At 42.8% G+C, this 23,268-nt stretch overlaps 4 protein-coding genes across 4 annotated transcripts; all 4 read right to left on the bottom strand.

Annotated features, from left to right (window-relative positions):
- Positions 1–877: 877 nt before the first annotated feature.
- Positions 878–3,393, bottom strand: LOC307046493 (uncharacterized protein; the record flags this gene model as incomplete). Its single annotated transcript, XM_079692861.1, has 5 exons — positions 2,957–3,393; positions 2,702–2,839; positions 2,499–2,617; positions 1,634–2,130; positions 878–923 (listed from the first exon to the last, which is right to left on the bottom strand). Exons 1-5 carry the CDS (start codon positions 3,249–3,251, stop codon positions 878–880), a joined length of 1,095 nt encoding a protein of 364 aa, XP_079548987.1. The 5' UTR covers positions 3,252–3,393.
- A 2,384-nt stretch (positions 3,394–5,777) lies between these two features.
- LOC307047285 (uncharacterized protein) lies at positions 5,778–8,654 on the bottom strand. Its single transcript, XM_079694188.1, has 4 exons — positions 8,230–8,654; positions 7,975–8,112; positions 7,772–7,890; positions 5,778–7,403 (listed from the first exon to the last, which is right to left on the bottom strand). The coding sequence occupies exons 1-4, from the start codon at positions 8,522–8,524 to the stop codon at positions 5,805–5,807; spliced, it is 2,151 nt and encodes a 716-aa protein (XP_079550314.1). The 5' UTR covers positions 8,525–8,654; the 3' UTR covers positions 5,778–5,804.
- A 3,268-nt stretch (positions 8,655–11,922) lies between these two features.
- Positions 11,923–13,718, bottom strand: LOC307013457 (uncharacterized protein; the record flags this gene model as incomplete). Its single annotated transcript, XM_079640855.1, has 6 exons — positions 13,303–13,718; positions 13,046–13,183; positions 12,843–12,961; positions 12,028–12,479; positions 11,974–11,984; positions 11,923–11,927 (listed from the first exon to the last, which is right to left on the bottom strand). The coding sequence occupies exons 1-6, from the start codon at positions 13,595–13,597 to the stop codon at positions 11,923–11,925; spliced, it is 1,020 nt and encodes a 339-aa protein (XP_079496981.1). The 5' UTR covers positions 13,598–13,718.
- Positions 13,719–19,883: 6,165 nt separating this feature from the next.
- Positions 19,884–22,402, bottom strand: LOC307013456 (uncharacterized protein; the record flags this gene model as incomplete). Its single annotated transcript, XM_079640854.1, has 5 exons — positions 22,089–22,402; positions 21,834–21,971; positions 21,631–21,749; positions 21,027–21,262; positions 19,884–19,929 (listed from the first exon to the last, which is right to left on the bottom strand). The coding sequence occupies exons 1-5, from the start codon at positions 22,381–22,383 to the stop codon at positions 19,884–19,886; spliced, it is 834 nt and encodes a 277-aa protein (XP_079496980.1). The 5' UTR covers positions 22,384–22,402.
- Between the last annotated feature and the right edge of the window lie 866 nt (positions 22,403–23,268).

Raw genomic sequence — 23,268 nt, 5'->3', positions numbered from 1 at the left:
CATTTTTAGTTGTATGAAGGCTACTTTTATAATAAATAATCTACATGTGTAGTTTGAACACTTATGACCTAGTGTTTGACCAAATATTTAGTAATGCTTACTCCAGTTTACAAAACCAAAAAGAGACAAATGCTGAAGGTTCAATGTTTTGCAGAACTGCCCAAAGTTGTAAATGCTCCATTTCAGAGTTGGTGTATGTAATGAGTTTAGCCAGCGTCCCTCACACAGCAGGTGGTAAGTATTTTAGGAAACGACATGATGGAACTTTACCTTTGACTGAAATACATTTTTGAAAATACAACCCTTTGAAAAGCTTGTTCACACAAGGAAAGCTAGTGTGAATACAAAATGTTCAAAATCTACTAAGAAATGGTTGAGCAATGATGCCACCATGTGGACACAAAGCCACACTATGACAACGCTTCAAATTCCAAACATGAATTGAATTGATAAATGTAGGAGTTTAAAGAGTGCTCTTTAAGTTACTCATTTGTCAGCACAACTTTTCTGTTTAAATTAAATGTCATTTTCTCAATATGGACTGTTCACACATTCACAAACCAAATGAGACTTCTTGAAGAGCCTAGAATAAAGTAGTTGAAGGTTAACAAAAGCAAAAACTGGAAAGCGTCTGTTCAAAACTTTTATTAGAAATGTTTAAGTAAGGTAGTGTGGAGGAGGAAAAGGAGGCAGCATTGGTATTGGCAAGTGAACATGGGGATGAAAAGGAGAATGGGGTGCCGGAGTGGGCGGGGGATCTGGTTTCACAGTGGTAGCTGGAGTGGTTGGATATTGGGGATAGGGAGGGATCATAGGGTAAAGATGATAGTAAGCCAAAGATGGTGGAAGCTGCGATGAGGGATTTTTAGCCTTTGGTTTAGTTGTAGTTGGTGTTGTTGCCGCAGTAGGTTTTGGCTTTGTAGCTGGATAAAGAGGATTAAAGGGAGGATACATCGGCATATATTGTGGAAACGGCATCTGAGCGTATTGAGGCATCTGAGGCATCTGAGGGTTCTGAGGGTTCTGAGGCATCTGAGGGAATTGAGGCATATGAGGGAATTGAGGCATATGCAGGTTCTGAGGCATCTGAGGGTTCTGAGGCATCTGATGGAATTCAGGCTTCTGATGGAATTCAGGCTTCAGATGGAATTCAGGCTTCAGATGGAATTCAGGCTTCTGATGGAATTCAGGCATCTGATGGAATTCAGGCATCTGATGGAATTCAGGCATCTGATGGAATTCAGGCATCTGATGGAATTGAGTTATCTGAGGGTTCTGAGGCATCTGATGGAATTGAGGCATCTGAGGGTTTTGAGGCATCTGAGGGTTTTGAGGCATCTGAGGGTTCTGAGGGAATTGAGGCATATGAGGGTTCTGAGGGAATTGAGGCATATGAGGGTTCTGAGGGATATGAGGGTTCTGAGGCATATGAGGGTTCTGAGGGTTCTGAGGCATATGAGGGTTCTGAGGCATATGAGGGTTCTGAGGCATCTGAGGAATCTGGGGGTTCTGAGGCATCTGAGGGTTCTGAGGGAATTGAGGCATATGAGGGTTCTGAGGGAATTGAGGCATATGAGGGTTCTGAGGGATATGAGGGTTCTGAGGCATATGAGGCATATGAGGGTTCTGAGGCATATGAGGCATATGAGGCATATGAGGGTTCTGAGGGATATGAGGGTTCTGAGGCATATGAGGCATATGAGGGTTCTGAGGCATATGAGGCATATGAGGCATATGAGGGTTCTGAGGCATATGAGGCATATGAGGCATATGAGGGTTCTGAGGCATATGAGGGTTCTGAGGCATATGAGGGTTCTGAGGCATATGAGGGTTCTGAGGCATATGAGGGATCTGAGGCATATGAGGGATCTGAGGCATATGAGGGATCTGAGGCATCTGAGGAATCTGGGGGTTCTGATGGAATTCAGGCTTCTGATGGAATTCAGGGTTCTGAGGCATCGGAGGGTTCTGAGGCATCTGAGGAATCTGGGGGTTCTGATGGAATTGAGGCATCTGAACTACAGGGGGATTGGGGGAAGTCGTTATGGAAGCAGGAGGTGCCGCAGGTTTGGAACACCAGAGAGAGACTGGAATTCCTTGCCAACGCATCAGGAGTACATAACTTCCACCCTTTGGGAGAAAAACATACAATTAGAAACAGCAAGGAATCACACAAACCTGTCAATGTTACAATCCGACTGTACAAGGCAATAGATGAATCTCATGCTATATTTTCTAAATAGATCATCATGATGCAACATATTTGAATGTCGGTCCCCATCCAAAATACATAGTTAATCAGTACATTTGAAAGCAAGCGAAAAACAACTCGCATTTGAAAAGCTGAAAACACATTTTCGCTTGAGATCAATATGATGCAGATTAAACATGTAATTGTTTTGGCTCTCGTTAAACCATTCATAATTATACAAATTCACGGCACTAGCCATCGAATTTTTAGACTCACTTCCTCACTCTTTAAATCAGTTTCACATTACCTCTTGAACCATGTTGCAGCCATCATAGGGAACCAACATGACAAGTGCATGAGAGTTCCTCTGCACGCTGTAGCCACAGGTAGACGGGACCTGGGACAGAGGCATTGGAGGTGCATTTCCTGTGGGATAAAAAGGTTCAGTGTCTATATCATTGGTAGAGATAAATCAAGTCTACATTTAGGATATTATGGCTATTGATTTACCTTGTTCTACCGCAAATTGAGAAATTCCTGATCCCACCGCTCTGAACTTCAACTGGCCCGAACCACACTGCAGTGAGGGCGACATGCTCTTCCATGACGAGTCTTTGGGACTGGCGACTTGTGTTGGGCCCATCCAGCCTGAAGGCAAATATAATATATATATTTTATTTTTTTCAAAAGTTTGTACTTTAAAGAGAAGCAAAGCAATTCAAGCAAAACAACAACCCCTTCAATACGTAATCAAAATATTTTTACCTGCAGCGTCTGCTTGATAAGCACCTTCATCCTCCTCATAAGCGTTTGAGGATGACTTCTTGGTCCCGTCTGTGACTTGAGAATCAAGTCCTGACCCTTTTTCAAAAGCTCTCCCAAAAACAATTGTCCCCTCTTGGAACCCATTTGTTGTATCGGCTTCTTCTCTCCCTTCTCGTCTTTCTGTTTTCTTCAGACGATAACAGTCTATAGTTTGCGCAAAATAACACGTCAGAATAACAGCTGCAGCCAGGTAAACACCAGCGCCTTTTCTCTTGCCTATCATCCTGTTGCACATGACTGCTGGTAATGTGAGGAGATGAGATAACTTTCTTTGCCGCAACTATTTGAGCATCAGCAGGTGCTGTGATAGGTGCTCATAGGATTCTCATTCTGTAAAATCTAACTCACTGCAGGTGGAGAGCACTTGGCAATGAAGCCTTTTAATACTGGCACATATTACCACCAGGCAGCCAATCAACAAGGCAGGTGCAGCCTCAGCTAATGCTTGCACCTGTGTTCAATTAGCGTGCAACAGGTGGGCCTCGTTAAGACTTGTCTAACGTCTACAAAGTAAGTATATTGATCATGTAGATCGGGGGTGCCCAATACGTCGATCGCAAAGGTAGTGTGGGTAGATTGCATGGCATTGAAGCGCAAATGCGGCGCAACTTTATGCGCTTAAGAGGCGCTATTGGTGTAGCGCTCCACAGTTTCTCTGCCGCTGTGAGGTTCCGGCGCTCGCAGTTCACTAGCACCGTTGGTTTCAAAGGCATACCAACTATTACAAATCCAATCCAACCCACTTTATTTGTATAGCACATAATAAAAACAGAGGGTTTAACAAAGTGCTTCACACAAAACATAACATTATAATAAAATATAATATTACAATAATAGATCAAATAAGAAAAGATAAAAGGCACACATAAGAATGAATACACGTTACATAAAGGCTATGGACAGACAATAAAAGCATAACAATCAATAAAACATAGCTCAGACTGACTCGAAAGCGAGGGAAAAGAGGTGGGTCTTTAGGCGGGACTTAAAAGTTTGGAGGGTGGGCGACAATTTGAAAAGGGGGGGGGCAGGTCGTTCCAGAGCCTGGGGGCTACCGCTGAGAAGGATCGATCTCGCGTGGTCTTTTTCTTGGTTTTAGGGACTACCAGCAGCAGCTGAAGCAAAATGAAGTCACAAGAATGATAGACTTAACAATACAGTATTTATTTGGGCATGGCTAATATAATTGTTGATGGCCAAACATTTCATAGAAGTAACACAACTCTGCTCACATTGCAGGGTTTCTCTTTGACTTAGCCTACTTAAGAGGGAAAATATCTTTCAATATAAAATTATTTTTACGATAAGCTTCTTAGTAATTACTATCATGTTTACATAACAGTAGACTAAATACAACTCATGATGCAATTAGGACACTTATAAAATAGAAAAACATATTTTCTATATTGCTCCAATACTTTAAATGTAGATTAGAGGGTTGTGTGGATAAAAAATAAGAACAGCAGTATATCCAAAGACAATGGAAAGAAAACATGGAAATATACCAAGAATGTGAACACATCCTTAATGCTAACCTATTATATTTAAAAGATGTTCTCACCTCAAGTATTCTTAATATAACACATTCCCCATTGTTATTTTCCCGGACTTGACAGGAAACGGGAAAACTCGAAAAATGAATTATTTCCCCCAAATCTTTATTCACGAAGCGGTATACAAGTTGTATTCAAAAGCATACAAACAGCTTTGCACAAGCTTGAGAATGCAAAGCCCATTGACTCCTTTCAGAGTTCAAATAAAAATATCCCCCGATTCTTGGTTCTTCATAATTTTGTGTAATGTATGATACGGTTTGATTTCGATAAACCAATGAATGCAAGCGAAGAGTCCGACTATTTTGATTTGTTAATCTACATTGACCCACAATAATGTATAGCAATGCTTTCCCTTATTTAGCAAACATTTATCTTCCCATCAAGGAAAGTCAGATGGTAACGGGATGGTGAACATGCATCAGTGTCCCAGCCTGACTTGGACCAGAGATGTCATTTCATGGTTAGATCCATGATTTAAAAGAAACAATACACAGGTGTTAAGGACACCCTGTAGGATAAAAGGTTTTGCTTCTATCATTGACATTTCACTTGAATAATTAAGGATCTCACCTGTTAAGTCATTTTTAGTTGTATGAAGGCTACTTTTATAATAAAGAATCTACATGTGTAGTTTGAACACTTATGACCTAGTGTTTGACCAAATATTTAGTAATGCTTACTCCAGTTTACAAAACCAAAAAGAGACAAATGCTGAAGGTTCAATGTTTTGCAGAACTGCCCAAAGTTGTAAATGCTCCATTTCAGAGTTGGTGTATGTAATGAGTTTAGCCAGCGTCCCTCACACAGCAGGTGATAAGTATTTTAGGAAACGACATGATGGAACTTTACCTTTGACTGAAATACATTTTTGAAAATACAACCCTTTTAAAAGCTTGTTCACACAAGGAAAGCTAGTGTGAATACAACATGTTCAAAATCTACTAAGAAATGGTTGAGCAATGATGCCACCATGTGGACACAAAGCCACACTATGACAACGCTTCAAATTCCAAACATGAATTGATAAATGTAGGAGTTTAAAGAGTGCTCTTTAAGTTACTCATTTGTCAGCACAACTTTTCTGTTTAAATTAAATGTCATTTTCTCAATATGGACTGTTCACTCATTCACAAACCAAATGAGACTTCTTGAAGAGCCTAGAATAAAAGTAGTTGAAGGTTAACAAAAGCAAAAACTGGAAAGCGTCTGTTCAAAACTTTTATTAGAAATGTTTAAGTAAGGTAGTGTGGAGGAGGAAAAGGAGGCAGCATTGGTATTGGCAAGTGAACATGGGGATGAAAAGGAGAATGGGGTGCCGGAGTGGGCGGGGGATCTGGTTTCACAGTGGTAGCTGGAGTGGTTGGATATTGGGGATAGGGAGGGATCATAGGGTAAAGATGATAGTAAGCCAAAGATGGTGGAAGCTGCGATGAGGGATTTTTAGCCTTTGGTTTAGTTGTAGTTGGTGTTGTTGCCGCAGTAGGTTTTGGCTTTGTAGCTGGATAAAGAGGATTAAAGGGAGGATACATCGGCATATATTGTGGAAACGGCATCTGAGCGTATTGAGGCATCTGAGGGTTCTGAGGCATATGAGGCATATGAGGGAATTGAGGCATATGCGGGTTCTGAGGCATCTGAGGCATATGAGGGTTCTGAGGCATCTGAGGGTTCTGAGGCATCTGGGGGAATTGAGGCATCTGAGGGTTCTGAGGCATCTGAGGGTTCTGAGGCATCTGATGGAATTCAGGCTTCAGATGGAATTCAGGCTTCAGATGGAATTCAGGCTTCAGATGGAATTCAGGCTTCTGATGGAATTCAGGCTTCTGATGGAATTCAGGCTTCTGATGGAATTCAGGCATCTGATGGAATTCAGGCATCTGAGGGTTCTGAGGCATCTGATGGAATTGAGGCATCTGATGGAATTGAGTTATCTGAGGGTTCTGAGGCATCTGATGGAATTGAGGCATCTGAGGGAATTGAGGCATCTGAGGGTTCTGAGGGTTCTGAGGCATCTGAGGGTTCTGAGGGAATTGAGGCATATGAGGGTTCTGAGGCATATGAGGGTTCTGAGGCATATGAGGGTTCTGAGGCATATGAGGGTTCTGAGGCATCTGAGGAATCTGGGGGTTCTGAGGCATCTGAGGGTTCTGAGGGAATTGAGGCATATGAGGGTTCTGAGGGAATTGAGGCATATGAGGGTTCTGAGGGATATGAGGGTTCTGAGGCATATGAGGCATATGAGGGTTCTGAGGCATATGAGGCATATGAGGGTTCTGAGGCATATGAGGGTTCTGAGGCATATGAGGGTTCTGAGGCATATGAGGGTTCTGAGGCATATGAGGGTTCTGAGGCATATGAGGGTTCTGAGGCATCTGAGGGTTCTGAGGCATCTGAGGGTTCTGAGGCATCTGAGGGTTCTGAGGCATCTGAGGGTTCTGAGGCATCTGAGGGTTCTGAGGCATCTGAGGGTTCTGAGGGTTCTGAGGCATCTGAGGGAATTCAGGCTTCTGATGGAATTCAGGCTTCTGATGGAATTCAGGCTTCTGATGGAATTCAGGGTTCTGATGGAATTCAGGGTTCTGATGGAATTCAGGGTTCTGATGGAATTCAGGGTTCTGAGGCATCGGAGGGTTCTGAGGCATCTGAGGAATCTGGGGGTTCTGATGGAATTGAGGCATCTGAGGGTTCTGAGGCTTTTGAGGGAATTGAGGCATCTGAACTACAGGGGGATTGGGGGAAGTCGTTATGGAAGCAGGAGGTGCCGCAGGTTTGGAACACCAGAGAGAGACTGGAATTCCTTGCCAACGCATCAGGAGTACATAACTTCCACCCTTTGGGAGAAAAACATACAATTAGAAACAGCAAGGAATCACACAAACCTGTCAATGTTACAATCCGACTGTACAAGGCAAAAGATGAATCTCATGCTATATTTTCTAAATAGATCATCATGATGCAACATATTTGAATGTCGGTCCCCATCCAAAATACATAGTTAATCAGTACATTTGAAAGCAAGCGAAAAACAACTCGCATTTGAAAAGCTGAAAACACATTTTCGCTTGAGATCAATATGATGCAGATTAAACATGTAATTGTTTTGGCTCTCGTTAAACCATTCATAATTATACAAATTCACGGCACTAGCCATCGAATTTTTAGACTCACTTCCTCACTCTTTAAATCAGTTTCACATTACCTCTTGAACCATGTTGCAGCCATCATAGGGAACCAACATGACAAGTGCATGAGAGTTCCTCTGCACGCTGTAGCCACAGGTAGACGGGACCTGGGACAGAGGCATTGGAGGTGCATTTCCTGTGGGATAAAAAGGTTCAGTGTCTATATCATTGGTAGAGATAAATCAAGTCTACATTTAGGATATTATGGCTATTGATTTACCTTGTTCTACCGCAAATTGAGAAATTCCTGATCCCACCGCTCTGAACTTCAACTGGCCCGAACCACACTGCAGTGAGGGCGACATGCTCTTCCACGACGAGTCTTTGGGACTGGCGACTTGTGTTGGGCCCATCCAGCCTGAAGGCAAATATAATATATATATTTTATTTTTTTCAAAAGTTTGTACTTTAAAGAGAAGCAAAGCAATTCAAGCAAAACAACAACCCCTTCAATACGTAATCAAAATATTTTTACCTGCAGCGTCTGCTTGATAAGCACCTTCATCCTCCTCATAAGCGTTTGAGGATGACTTCTTGGTCCCGTCTGTGACTTGAGAATCAAGTCCTGACCCTTTTTCAAAAGCTCTCCCAAAAACAATTGTCCCCTCTTGGAACCCATTTGTTGTATCGGCTTCTTCTCTCCCTTCTCGTCTTTCTGTTTTCTTCAGACGATAACAGTCTATAGTTTGCGCAAAATAACACGTCAGAATAACAGCTGCAGCCAGGTAAACACCAGCGCCTTTTCTCTTGCCTATCATCCTGTTGCACATGACTGCTGGTAATGTGAGGAGATGAGATAACTTTCTTTGCCGCAACTATTTGAGCATCAGCAGGTGCTGTGATAGGTGCTCATAGGATTCTCATTCTGTAAAATCTAACTCACTGCAGGTGGAGAGCACTTGGCAATGAAGCCTTTTAATACTGGCACATATTACCACCAGGCAGCCAATCAACAAGGCAGGTGCAGCCTCAGCTAATGCTTGCACCTGTGTTCAATTAGCTTGCAACAGGTGGGCCTCGTTAAGACTTGTCTAACGTCTACAAAGTAAGTATATTGATCATGTAGATCGGGGGTGCCCAATACGTCGATCGCAAAGGTAGTGTGGGTAGATTGCATGGCATTGAAGCGCAAATGCGGCGCAACTTTATGCGCTTAAGAGGCGCTATTGGTGTAGCGCTCCACAGTTTCTCTGCCGCTGTGAGGTTCCGGCGCTCGCAGTTCACTAGCACCGTTGGTTTCAAAGGCATACCAACTATTACAAATCCAATCCAACCCACTTTATTTGTATAGCACATAATAAAAAAAGAGGGTTTAACAAAGTGCTTCACACCAAACATAACATTATAATAAAATATAATATTACAAGATAAAAGGCACATATAAGAAAAGATAAAAGGATAAAAGGCACACATAAGAATGAATACACGTTACATAAAGGATATGGACAGACAATAAAAGCATAACAATCAATAAAACATAGCTCAGACTGACTCGAAAGCGAGGGAAAAGAGGTGGGTCTTTAGGCGGGACTTAAAAGTTTGGAGGGTGGGCGACAATTTGAAAAGGGGGGGGCTGGTCGTTCCAGAGCCTGGGGGCTACCGCTGAGAAGGATCGATCTCCCCTGGTCTTTTTCTTGGTTTTAGGGACTACCAGCAGCAGCTGAAGCAAAATGAAGTCACAAGAATGATAGAGACTTAACAATACAGTATTTATTTGGGCATGGCTAATATAATTGTTGATGGCCAAACATTTCATAGAAGTAACACAACTCTGCTCACATTGCAGGGTTTCTCTTTGACTTAGCCTACTTAAGAGGGAAAATATCTTTCAATATAAAATTATTTTTACGTTAAGCTTCTTAACAATTACTATCATGTTTACATAACAGTAGACTAAATACAACTCATGATGTAATTAGGACACTTATAAAATAGAAAAATATATTTTCTATATTGCTCCAATACTTTAAATGTAGATTAGAGGGTTGTGAGGATAAAAAATAAGAAAAGCAGTATATCCAAAGACAATGGAAAGAAAAAAAGGAAATATACCAAGAACACATCCTCAATTGCTAGCCTATTATATTTAAAAGATGTTCTCACCTCAAGTATTCTTAATATAAGACATTCCCCATTGTTATTTTCCCGGACTTGACAGGAAAGGGGAAAAAACGAGAAATGAATTATTTCCCCCAAATCTTTATTCACGAAGCGGTATACAAGTTGTATTCAAAAGCATACAAACGGCTTTGCACAAGCTTGAGAATGCAAAGTCAATTTACTCCTTTCAGAGTTCAAATAAAAATATCCCCCGATTCTTGGTTCTTCATAATTTTGTGTAATGTATGATACGGTTTGATTTCGATAAACCAATGAATGCAAGGGAACAGTCTGACTATTTTGATTTGTTAATCTACATTGACCCACAATAATGTATAACAATGCTTTCCCTTATTTAGAAGACGATATATTTATCTTCACATCAAGGAAAGTCAGATGGTAACGGGATGGTGAACATGCATCAGTGTCCCAGCCTGACTTGGACCAGAGATGTCGTTTCATGGTTAGATCCATGATTTAAAAGAAACAATACACAGGTGTTAAGGACACCCTGTAGGATAAAAGGTTTTGCTTCTATCATTGACATTTCACTTGAATAATTAAAGATCTCACCTGTTAAGTCATTTCTAGTTGTATGAAAGCTACTTTTATAATAAAGAATCTACATGTGTAGTTTGAACACTTATGACCTAGTGTTTGACCAAATATTTAGTAATGCTTACTCCAGTTTACAAAACCAAAAAGAGACAAATGATGAAGATTCAATGTTTTGCAGAACTGCCCAAAGTTATAAATGCTGCGTTTCAGAGTTGGTGTATGTAATGAGTTTAGCCAGCGTCCTTCACACAGCAGGTGATAAGTACTTTAGGAAACGACATGATGGAACTTTACCTTTGACAGAATTAGATTTTTGAAAATACAACCCCCAACAGAAGCTTGTTCACATAAGGAAAGCTAGTGTGAACACAAAATGTTCCAGTTTAAAATCTACTAAGAAATGGTTGAGCAATGATGCCACCATGTGGACACAAAGCCACACTATGACAACGCTTCAAATGCCAAACATGAATTGAATTGATAAATGTAGGAGTTTAAAGAGTGCTCTTTAAGTTAATCATTTGTCAGCACAACTTTTCTGTTTAAATTAAATGATTCTCAATATGGACTGTTCACACATTCACAAACCAAATGAGACTTCTTGAAGAGCCTAGAATAAAGTAGTTGAAGGTTAACAAAAGCAAAAACTGGAAAGCGTCTGTTCAAAACTTTTATTAGAAATGTTTAAGTAAGGTAGTGTGGAGGAGGAAAAGGAGGCAGCATTGGTATTGGCAAGTGAACATGGGGATGAAAAGGAGAATGGGGTGCCGGAGTGGGCGGGGGATCTGGTTTCACAGTGGTAGCTGGAGTGGTTGGATATTGGGGATAGGGAGGGATCATAGGGTAAAGATGATAGTAAGCCAAAGATGGTGGAAGCTGCGATGAGGGATTTTTAGCCTTTGGTTTAGTTGTAGTTGGTGTTGTTGCCGCAGTAGGTTTTGGCTTTGTAGCTGGATAAAGAAGATTAAAGGGAGGATACATCGGCATATATTGTGGAAACGGCATCTGAGCGTATTGAGGCATCTGAGGGTTCTGAGGCATATGAGGGAATTGAGGCATATGAGGGTTCTGAGGCATCTGGGGGTTCTGAGGCATCTGAGGGTTCTGAGGCATCTGAGGGTTCTGATGGAATTGAGGCATCTGAGGGTTCTGAGGCATCTGATGGAATTCGGGCTTCTGATGGAATTCAGGAATCTGATGGAATTCAGGCATCTGATGGAATTCAGGCTTCTGATGGAATTCAGGCTTCTGATGGAATTCAGGCTTCTGATGGAATTCAGGCTTCTGATGGAATTCAGGCTTCTGATGGAATTCAGGCTTCTGATGGAATTCAGGCTTCTGATGGAATTCAGGCTTCTGATGGAATTCAGGCATCTGATGGAATTCAGGCATCTGAGGGTTCTGAGGCATCTGATGGAATTGAGGCATCTGATGGAATTGAGGCATCTGATAGAATTGAGGCATCTGATGGAATTGAGGCATCTGAGGGTTTTGAGGCATCTCAGGGAATTCAGGCTTTTGATGGAATTCAGGCTTCTGAGGCATCTGAGGGTTCTGAGGCATCTGAGGCATCTGAGGCATATGAGGGTTCTGAGGCATCTGAGGGTTCTGAGGCATCTGAGGGTTCTGAGGCATCTGAGGGTTCTGAGGCATCTGAGGGTTCTGAGGCATCTGAGGGTTCTGAGGGTTCTGAGGCATATGAGGGTTCTGAGGCATATGAGGGTTCTGAGGCATATGAGGGTTCTGAGGCATATGAGGGTTCTGAGGCATATGAGGGTTCTGAGGCATCAGATGGAATTGAGGCATCTGAGGGTTCTGAGGCATCTGAGGGTTCTGAGGCATCTGAGGGTTCTGAGGCATCTGAGGGTTCTGAGGCATCTGAGGGTTCTGAGGCATCTGAGGGTTCTGAGGCATCTGAGGGTTCTGAGGCTTTTGAGGGAATTGAGGCATCTGAACTACAGGGGGATTGGGGGAAGTCGTTATGGAAGCAGGAGGTGCCGCAGGTTTGGAACACCAGAGAGAGACTGGAATTCCTTGCCAACGCATCAGGAGTACATAACTTCCACCCTTTGGGAGAAAAACATACAATTAGAAACAGCAAGGAATCACACAAACCTGTCAATGTTACAATCCGACTGTACAAGGCAAAAGATGAATCTCATGCTATATTTTCTAAATAGATCATGATGCAACATATTTGAATGTCGGTCCCCATCCAAAATACATAGTTAATCAGTACATTTGAAAACAAGCGAAAAACAACTCATTTGAAAAGCTGAAAACACATTTTCGCTTGAGATCAATATGATGCAGATTAAACATGTAATTGTTTTGGCTCTCGTTAAACCATTCATAATTATACAAATTCACAGCACTAGCCATCGAATTTTTAGACTCACTTCCTCACTCTTTAAATCAGTTTCACATTACCTCTTGAACCATGTTGCAGCCATCATAGGGAACCAACATGACAAGTGCATGAGAGTTCCTCTGCACGCTGTAGCCACAGGTAGACGGGACCTGGGACAGAGGCATTGGAGGTGCATTTCCTGTGGGATAAAAAGGTTCAGTGTCTATATCATTGGTAGAGATAAATCAAGTCTACATTTAGGATATTATGGCTATTGATTTACCTTGTTCTACCGCAAATTGGGAAATTCCTGATCCCACCGCTCTGAACTTCAACTGGCCCGAACCACACTGCAGTGAGGGCGACATGCTCTTCCATGACGAGTCTTTGGGACTGGCGACTTGTGTTGGGCCCATCCAGCCTGAAGGCAAATATAATATATATATATATTATTTTTTTCAAAAGTTTGTACTTTAAAGAGAAGCAAAGCAATTCAAGCAAAACAACAACCCCTTCAATACGTAATCAAAATATTTTTACCTGCAGCGTCTGCTTGATAAGCACCTTCATCCTCCTCATAAGCGTTTGAGGATGACTTCTTGGTCCCGTCTGTGACTTGAGAATCAAGTCCTGACCCTTTTTCAAAAGCTCTCCCAAAAACAATTGTCCCCTCTTGGAACCCATTTGTTGTATCGGCTTCTTCTCTCCCTTCTCGTCTTTCTGTTTTCTTCAGACGATAACAGTCTATAGTTTGCGCAAAATAACACGTCAGAATAACAGCTGCAGCCAGGTAAACACCAGCGCCTTTTCTCTTGCCTATCATCCTGTTGCACATGACTGCTGGTAATGTGAGGAGATGAGATAACTTTCTTTGCCGCAACTATTTGAGCATCAGCAGGTGCTGTGACAACCACTACAGCTGTGATAGGTGCTCATAGGATTCTCATTCTGTAAAATCTAACTCACTGCAGGTGGAGAGCACTTGGCAATGAAGCCTTTTAATACTGGCACATAATACCACCAGGCAGCCAATCAACAAGGCAGGTGCAGCCTCAGCTAATGCTTGCACCTGTGTTCAATTAGCTTGCAACAGGTGGGCCTCGTTAAGACTTGTCTAACGTCTACAAAGTAAGTATATTGATCATGTAGATCGGGGGTGCCCAATACGTCGATCGCAAAGGTAGTGTGGGTAGATTGCATGGCATTGAAGCGCAAATGCGGCGCAACTTTATGCGCTTAAGAGGCGCTATTGGTGTAGCGCTCCACAGTTTCTCTGCCGCTGTGAGGTTCCGGCGCTCGCAGTTCACTAGCACCGTTGGTTTCAAAGGCATACCAACTATTACAAATCCAATCCAACCCACTTTATTTGTATAGCACATAATAAAAACAGAGGGTTTAACAAAGTGCTTCACACCAAACATAACATTATAATAAAATATAATATTACAATAATAGATAAAAGGCACATATAAGAAAAGATAAAAGGATAAAAGGCACACATAAGAATGAATACACGTTACATAAAGGATATGGACAGACAATAAAAGCATAACAATCAATAAAACATAGCTCAGACTGACTCGAAAGCGAGGGAAAAGAGGTGGGTCTTTAGGCGGGACTTAAAAGTTTGGAGGGTGGGCGACAATTTGAAAAGGGGGGGGCAGGTCGTTCCAGAGCCTGGGGGCTACCGCTGAGAAGGATCGATCTCCCCTGGTCTTTTTATTGGTTTTAGGGACTACCAGCAGCAGCTGAAGCAAAATGAAGTCACAAGAATGATAGAGACTTAACAATACAGTATTTATTTGGGCATGGCTAATATAATTGTTGATGGCCAAACATTTCATAGAAGTAACACAACTCTGCTCACATTGCAGGGTTTCTCTTTGACTTAGCCTACTTAAGAGGGAAAATATCTTTCAATATAAAATTATTTTTACGTTAAGCTTCTTAACAATTACTATCATGTTTACATAACAGCAGAGGAGCGGGAAGGTATTTTGAGTGGGGGTGCTGAGGTGCTGGACTCCAGTGAACACTATTACGGGCACTATAGAGCACGCACAAAAAAACTCCCTACACGCAAACACACAGTAAACCCGCGACTGTTACAATGAAGGCTCGATAATCAGTTCACGGCATATAGGCAGGGGTAAAATGCAATTTTTTACGAGTGGGGAATGGACCTCACCTCCTCTAGGGGGTTCCGGGGGGATGCTCCCCCGGGAAGATTTTTTTTAAATATTGAAGTTAAAAGCATCAATCTGGTGCACTTTGAGAGCAACATTAAGAGATCTATGGATACATCTCTCAACACCCAGATGAAACACAACTGTAAGCAGATGTTCTTTTTCTTTATGGATATTTTACAAATCACTCCCCTTTCAAACTGTATTCTTGTTTTACTGCCATATAGTATTTCATAACTGTTTTTCCTTTATTCTCTTATTTTTTTAATAACTATAATGATCATATGAAGGTGTGCCGCGGAAATAATCTTTTGAATAATTTTTGACCAAACCGTTTGAGACCCACTGAGATAACTTAGACTAAAGTTAACTATCTAAACACTCAGAGAGTCCTTTAGCTCACCTGAGCCTCTCAGTCTGAGAGGAGAGCTCTCCTCCAGCTTGTTGTGGAACAAACAGCTCCGTATGTCCGTTAGTGCAGCTAGCTAACCAGATGCTAACAACACGGTCCCTGCTGCTGGCACCGGTCCCTCTCTCTCTCCCCCTCTCTCACACACACTAAATGCGCTATTTCCGCACACACACAGAGCCGCGAGCTTGAATGACACAAGCACACTTTTATTTCCATGCAACTCTCAGATTGGTCTGGTGTCTTGCCTCTGTTGCATTCACTGAACACGGGAAATTACAGTCCTGCTGTCCTTTCTAGTGTCTTGATGAGGTTCACGTAAAGCACGGTTAATGTATTATATTATTGAAGTAGAATTGTCCGGGGCTACAGAAAAAACATTCGGGGCAGGCCAAAATATCATTTTACCAACAATGTGGAATTTATTGGCTACATATTACACAGATTATGCACAGTGGGAGCAGACAGGGGAGCTCCGCACCCCCTGCCTGCCGCTAGGGGGTGCTGCAGCGCCCTCAGCACCCCCCTTCCCGCGCCCATGCATAACAGTAGACTAAATACAACTCATGATGTAATTAGGACACTTATAAAATAGAAAAATATATTTTCTATATTGCTCCAATACTTTAAATGTAGATTAGAGGGTTGTGAGTATAAAAAATAAGAAAAGCAGTATATCCAAAGACAATGGAAAGAAAAAAAGGAAATATACCAAGAACACATCCTCAATTGCTAACCTATTATATTTAAAAGATGTTCTCACCTCAAGTATTCTTAATATAAGACATTCCCCATTGTTATTTTCCCGGACTTGACAGGAAAGGGGAAAAAACGAGAAATGAATTATTTCCCCCAAATCTTTATTCACGAAGCGGTATACAAGTTGTATTCAAAAGCATACAAACAGCTTTGCACAAGCTTGAGAATGCAAAGTCAATTTACTCCTTTCAGAGTTCAAATAAAAATATCCCCCGATTCTTGGTTCTTCATAATTTTGTGTAATGTATGATATGGTTTGATTTCGATAAACCAATGAATGCAAGGGAACAGTCTGACTATTTTGATTTGTTAATCTACATTGAACCACAATAATATGTATAACAATGCTTTCCCTTATTACATTACATTACATTGCATTTAGCTGACGCTTTTATCCAAAGCGACTTACAATAAGTGCATTCGACCAGGAAGATACAACCTTGAAGAAAACCGAATCATATAAGTGCATCAGGTTTCATAGAGCCAAACATTTCAAGTGCTACTCAACTGGCTTTAGAAAAGCCAGCCCTTTATTAGTATATAAGTGCTTTGTTAGTAATTCAATCGCTCGAAGTGGAGTCTAAAGAGATGAGTTTTCAGTCGTCGCCGGAAGATGTGTAAGCTTGTGCTGTCCTGATTTCAATGGGGAGCTCATTCCACCATTTTGGAGCCAGGATAGCAAACCCACGTGTTTTTGCTGATGGGAACTTGGGTCCGCCTCGCAGTGCGGGTGCAGCGAGCTGTTTGGCTGATGCAGAGCGGAGTGCACGTGCTGGGGTGTACGGTTTTACCATGTCTTGGATGTAGGAAGGGCCAGATCCATTCGCAGCATGGTATGCAAGTACCAGTGTCTTGAAGTGGATTCTAGCAGTTTCTGGACGCCAGTGAAGGGAGCGGAGGAGCGGCGTGGTGTGGGAGAATTTTGGAAGGTTGAAGACCAGACGAGCCGCTGCATTCTGGATGAGCTGCAGAGGTCGGATGGCACATGCAGGTAGACCAGCCAGGAGGGAGTTGCAGTAGTCTAGGCGTGAGATGAAGAGAGCCTGGACCAGAACCTGCGTCGCTTTCTGGGTCAGCTGGGGACGTATCCTCCTGATGTTGTAAAGCGTGTATCTGCAGCAGCGGGTTGTAGCAGCAATGTTTGCAGTGAAGGACAGTTTGTTATCTAGGGTCACACCCAGATTCCTTGCAGTCTGAGTCGGGGAAACAACAGAGGGGCCGATGTTGATTGTTAGGTCAAGAGTGGGACAATCTTTTCCTGGAAGGAAAAGCAGTTCAGTCTTGTCAAGGTTGAGCTTGAGGTGATGAGCAGACATCCACCGAGAGATGTCTGCTAGGCAAGCAGAGATGCGTGCGACGACCTGGGTCTCTGAGCGGGGAAAGGACAGAATTAGTTGGGTGTCGTCAGCATAGCAGTGGTATGAAAAACCATGCGGGCTAATGACAGACCCGAGCGAGTTTGTGTACAAGGAGAAGAGGAGGGGACCAAGAACAGAGCCCTGAGGGACCCCTGTAGTTAATTGACAAGGGTCGGACTCGGACCCTCTCCAAGTAACCCTGTAGGTGATGTCTTTGAGGTATGAGCTGAGGAGGGAAAGTGCAGTGCCTGAAACTCCAAGTTCTTGGAGAGTGCAAAGGAGGATCTGATGGTTCACCGTGTCGAATGCAGCAGACAGGTCCAGAAGGATGATGACAGAGGAGAGGGAGGCTGCTTTAGCCGTGTGCAGTTCGTCAGAGACAGCAAGGAGAGCAGCTTCTGTTGAGTGACCTGCCTTGAAACCAGACTGATGCGGATCCAGAAGGTTGTTCTGATGGAGATAATAGGAGAGTTGTTTAAAGACAGTGCGTTCAAGTGTTTTAGACAGGAACGGGAGGAGAGAGACAGGCCTGTAGTTTATAACATCAGACGGGTTGAGAGTGGGTTTCTTTAGGAGAGGGTTTACTCTTGCCTCCTTGAGACTGTTTGGAAAGTGACCAGAAGTTAGAGAAGTGTTGATGAAATGGGTGAGAAACGGTAGAATATCAGGAGCGATAGTCTAAAGGAGGTTTGAGGGGATAGGGTCCAGAGGACAGGTGGTAGGACGGGCAGAGTAATGAGGGGAAGAACCTCACTTGGAGAGAGAGGGGAGAAGGAGGTTAGTGTGTGGGTGAAAGGTGGGTCTGGTGACCCAGCGGTGAGTAAAGGTGAGTCAGAAAAAGAAGAGCGAATATCATCAACCTTTTTTTCAAAGTGGTTAACAAAGTCGTTTGACAGAAGGGAGGAGGGGGGAGGGGCTTTGGGGGGGTCCAAGAGGGTGGAGAAGATAGAAAATAGTTTTTTGGGATTGGAATAGGAAGATTGGATCTTATCTTGAAAGAAAGTGCTTTTTGCCTGAGAGATGGAAGCAGAGAAAGAGGAGAGGAGAGCCTGATCGGTTAGGAGGTCGTCATGGTGTTTGGATTTCCAACATTTCCGCTCTGCTGCCCAAAGGATGGTTCTATTAGCACGCAGTGCGTCATTTAGCCAGGGAGCAGGAGGGGACTGACGAGCCGGCCGAGATGTGAAAGGACAGAGAGTCCAGAGAGGATGAGAGAGTAGAGAGGAGAGTTTCTGCAGCCGAGTTTGGAGGCAGGAGTTGGAACGAATCAGAGGAAGGGAGGGCTGAGAGCACCTTATTTAGAAAACATTTATCTTCACATCAAGGAAAGTCAATCAGATGGTAACGGGATGGTGAACATGCATCAGTGTCCCAACCTGACTTGGACCAGAGATGTCGTTTCATGGTTAGATCCATAATTTGAAAGAAACAATACACAGGTGTTAAGGACACCCTGTAGGATAAAAGGTTTTGCTTCAATCATTGTTGACATTTCACTTGAATAATTAAGGATCTCACCTGTCAAGTCATTTTTAGTTGTATGAAGGCTACTTTTATAATAAAGAATCTACATGTGTAGTTTGAACACTTATGACCTAGTGTTTGACCAAATATTTAGTAATGCTTACTCCAGTTTACAAAACCAAAAAGAGACAAATGCTGAAGGTTCAATGTTTTGCAGAACTGCCCAAAGTTATAAATGCTGCGTTTCAGAGTTGGTGTATGTAATGAGTTTAGCCAGCGTCCCTCACACAGCAGGTGATAAGTATTTTAGGAAACGACATGATGGAACTTTACCTTTGACAGAAATACATTTTTGAAAATACAACCCCCAACAGAAGCTTGTTCACACAAGGAAAGCTAGTGTGAATACAAAATGTTCCAGTTTAAAATCTACTAAGAAATGGTTGAGCAATGATGCCACCATGTGGACACAAAGCCACACTATGACAACACTTCAAATGCCAAACATGAATTGAATTGATAAATGTAGGAGTTTAAAGAGTGCTCTTTAAGTTACTCATTTGTCAGCACAACTTTTGTTTAAATTAAATGTCATTTTCTCAATATGGACTGTTCACACATTCACAAACCAAATGAGACTTATTGAAGAGCCTAGAATAAAGTAGTTGAAGGTTAACAAAAGCAAAAACTGGAAAGCGTCTGTTCAAAACTTTTATTAGAAATGTTTAAGTAAGGTAGTGTGGAGGAGGAAAAGGAGGCAGCATTGGTATTGGCAAGTGAACATGGGGATGAAAAGGAGAATGGGGTGCCGGAGTGGGCGGGGGATCTGGTTTCACAGTGGTAGCTGGAGTGGTTGGATATTGGGGATAGGGAGGGATCATAGGGTAAAGATGATAGTAAGCCAAAGATGGTGGAAGCTGCGATGAGGGATTTTTAGCCTTTGGTTTAGTTGTAGTTGGTGTTGTTGCCGCAGTAGGTTTTGGCTTTGTAGCTGGATAAAGAGGATTAAAGGGAGGATACATCGGCATATATTGTGGAAACGGCATCTGAGCGTATTGAGGCATCTGAGGCAACTGAGGGTTCTGAGGCATCTGAGGGTTCTGAGGCATCTGAGGGTTCTGAGGCATCTGAGGGTTCTGAGGCATCTGAGGGTTCTGAGGCATATGAGGGTTCTGAGGCAACTGAGGGTTCTGAGGCATATGAGGGAATTGAGGCATATGAGGGAATTGAGGCATATGAGGGTTCTGATGGAATTGAGGCATATGCGGGTTCTGAGGCATATGCGGGTTCTGAGGCATATGCGGGTTCTGAGGGTTCTGAGGCATATGAGGGTTCTGAGGCATATGAGGGTTCTGAGGCATATGAGGGTTCTGAGGCATCTGAGGGTTCTGAGGCTTCTGATGGAATTCAGGCTTCTGATGGAATTCAGGCTTCTGATGGAATTCAGGCTTCTGATGGAATTGAGGCTTCTGATGGAATTGAGGCATCTGATGGAATTGAGGCATCTGATGGAATTGAGGCATCTGATGGAATTGAGGCATCTGAGGGTTTTGAGGCATCTCAGGGAATTCAGGCTTTTGATGGAATTCAGGCTTCTGAGGCATCTGAGGGTTCTGAGGCATCTGAGGAATCTGGGGGTTCTGAGGCATATGAGGGTTCTGAGGGAATTGAGGGATATGAGGGTTCTGAGGCATATGAGGGTTCTGAGGAGTATGAGGGTTCTGAGGCATATGAGGGTTCTGAGGCATCAGATGGAATTGAGGCATCTGAGGGTTCTGAGGCATCTGAGGGTTCTGAGGCATCTGAGGCATCAGATGGAATTGAGGCATATGAGGGTTCTGAGGCCTATGAGGGTTCTGAGTAATATGAGGGTTCTGAGGCATCAGATGGAATTGAGGCATCTGAGGGTTCTGAGGCATCTGAGGGTTCTGAGGCATCTGAGGGTTCTGAGGCATCTGAGGGTTCTGAGGCATCTGAGGGTTCTGAGGCATATGAGGGTTCTGAGGCATATGAGGCTTCTGATGGAATTCAGGCTTCTGATGGAATTCAGGCTTCTGATGGAATTCAGGCTTCTGATGGAATTCAGGCTTCTGATGGAATTCAGGCTTCTGATGGAATTCAGGGTTCTGAGGCATATGAGGAATCTGGGGGTTCTGAGGGTTCTGATGGAATTGAGGCATCTGAGGGTTCTGAGGCTTTTGAGGCATCTGAACTACAGGGGGATTGGGGGAAGTCGTTATGGAAGCAGGAGGTGCGGCAGGTTTGGAACACCAGAGAGAGACTGGAATTCCTTGCCAACGCATCAGGAGTACATAACTTCCACCCTTTGGGAGAAAAACATACAATTAGAAACAGCAAGGAATCACACAAACCTGTCAATGTTACAATCCGACTGTACAAGGCAAAAGATGAATCTCATGCTATATTTTCTAAATAGATCATCATGATGAAACATATTTGAATGTCGGTCCCCATCCAAAATACATAGTTAATCAGTACATTTGAAAGCAAGCGAAAAACAACTCGCATTTGAAAAGCTGAAAACACATTTTCGCTTGAGATCAATATGATGCAGATTAAACATGTAATTGTTTTGGCTCTCGTTAAACCATTCATAATTATACAAATTCACAGCACTAGCCATCGAATTTTTAGACTCACTTCCTCACTCTTTAAATCAGTTTCACATTACCTCTTGAACCATGTTGCAGCCATCATAGGGAACCAACATGACAAGTGCATGAGAGTTCCTCTGCACGCTGTAGCCACAGGTAGACGGGACCTGGGACAGAGGCATTGGAGGTGCATTTCCTGTGGGATAAAAAGGTTCAGTATCTATATCATTGGTAGAGATAAATCAAGTCTACATTTAGGATATTATGGCTATTGATTTACCTTGTTCTACCGCAAATTGAGAAATTCCTGATCCCACCGCTCTGAACTTCAACTGGCCCGAACCACACTGCAGTGAGGGCGACATGCTCTTCCATGACGAGTCTTTGGGACTGGCGACTTGTGTTGGGCCCATCCAGCCTGAAGGCGAATCTAATATATATATTTTATTTTTTTCAAAAGTTTGTACTTTAAAGAGAAGCAAAGCAATTCAAGCAAAACAACAACCCCTTCAATACGTAATCAAAATATTTTTACCTGCAGCGTCTGCTTGATAAGCACCTTCATCCTCCTCATAAGCGTTTGAGGATGACTTCTTGGTCCCGTCTGTGACTTGAGAATCAAGTCCTGACCCTTTTTCAAAAGTTCTCCCGAAAACAATTGTCCCCTCTTGGAACCCATTTGTTGTATCGGCATCTTTTCTCCCTTCTCGTCTTTCTGTTTTCTTCAAACGATAACAGTCTATAGTTTGCGCAAAATAACACGTCAGAATAACAGCTGCAGCCAGGTAAACACCAGCGCCTTTTCTCTTGCGTATCATCCTGTTGCACATGACTGCTGGTAATGTGATGAGATCACTTTCTTTGGCACAACTATTTGAGCATCAGCAGGTGCTGTGACAACCACTACAGCTGTGATAGGTGCTCATAGGATTCTCATTCTGTAAAATCTAACTCACTGCAGGTGGAGAGCACTTGGCAATGAAGCCTTTTAATACTGGCACATATTACCACCAGGCAGCCAATCAACAAGGCAGGTGCAGCCTCAGCTAATGCTTGCACCTGTGTTCAATTAGCTTGCAACAGGTGGGCCTCGTTAAGACTTGTCTAACGTCTACAAAGTAAGTATATTGATCATGTAGATCGGGGGTGCCCAATACGTCGATCGCAAAGGTAGTGTGGGTAGATTGCATGGCATTGAAGCGCAAATGCGGCGCAACTTTATGCGCTTAAGAGGCGCTATTGGTATAGCGCTCCACAGTTTCTCTGACGCTGTGTTGGTTTCAAAGGCATACCAACTATTACAGATCCAATCCAACCCACTTTATTTGTATAGCACATAATAAAAACAGAGGGTTTAACAAAGTGCTTCACACCAAACATAACATTATAATAAAATATAATATTACAATAATAGATAAAAGGCACATATAAGAAAAGATAAAAGCATAACAATCAATAAAACATAGCTCAGACTGACTCGAAAGTGAGGGAAAAGAGGTGGGTCTTTAGGCGGGACTTAAAAGTTTGGAGGGTGGGCGACAATTTGAAATGGGGGGGCAGGTCGTTCCAGAGCCTGGGGGCTACCGCTGAGAAGGATCGATCTCCCCTGGTCTTTTTCTTGGTTTTAGGGACTACCAGCCGCAGCTGAAGCAAAATGAAGTCACAAGAATGATAGAGACTTAACAATACAGTATTTATTTGGGCATGGCTAATAT

Source organism: Notothenia rossii, assembly GCF_949606895.1.
Source record: "Notothenia rossii genome assembly, chromosome: 7".
In the NCBI taxonomy this organism is placed as follows: domain Eukaryota; kingdom Metazoa; phylum Chordata; class Actinopteri; order Perciformes; family Nototheniidae; genus Notothenia; species Notothenia rossii.
Note: the sequence above shows the minus strand (reverse complement) of the source record. Positions and strands in the feature narration are given on the sequence as shown.

What these genes read in the sequence shown, in the direction of transcription:
- LOC307047285 (XM_079694188.1), bottom strand. Translation starts at nt 8,524, where the DNA reads ATGTGCAACAGGATGATAGGCAAGAGAAAAGGCGCTGGTGTTTACCTG. An exon ending in TCAATTTGCGGTAGAACAAG is followed by an intron (nt 7,891 to 7,974) that starts GTAAATCAATAG and finishes TTTATCCCACAG; the next exon opens with GAAATGCACCTCCAATGCCT. An exon ending in GCTGCAACATGGTTCAAGAG is followed by an intron (nt 7,404 to 7,771) that starts GTAATGTGAAAC and finishes TTTCTCCCAAAG; the next exon opens with GGTGGAAGTTATGTACTCCT.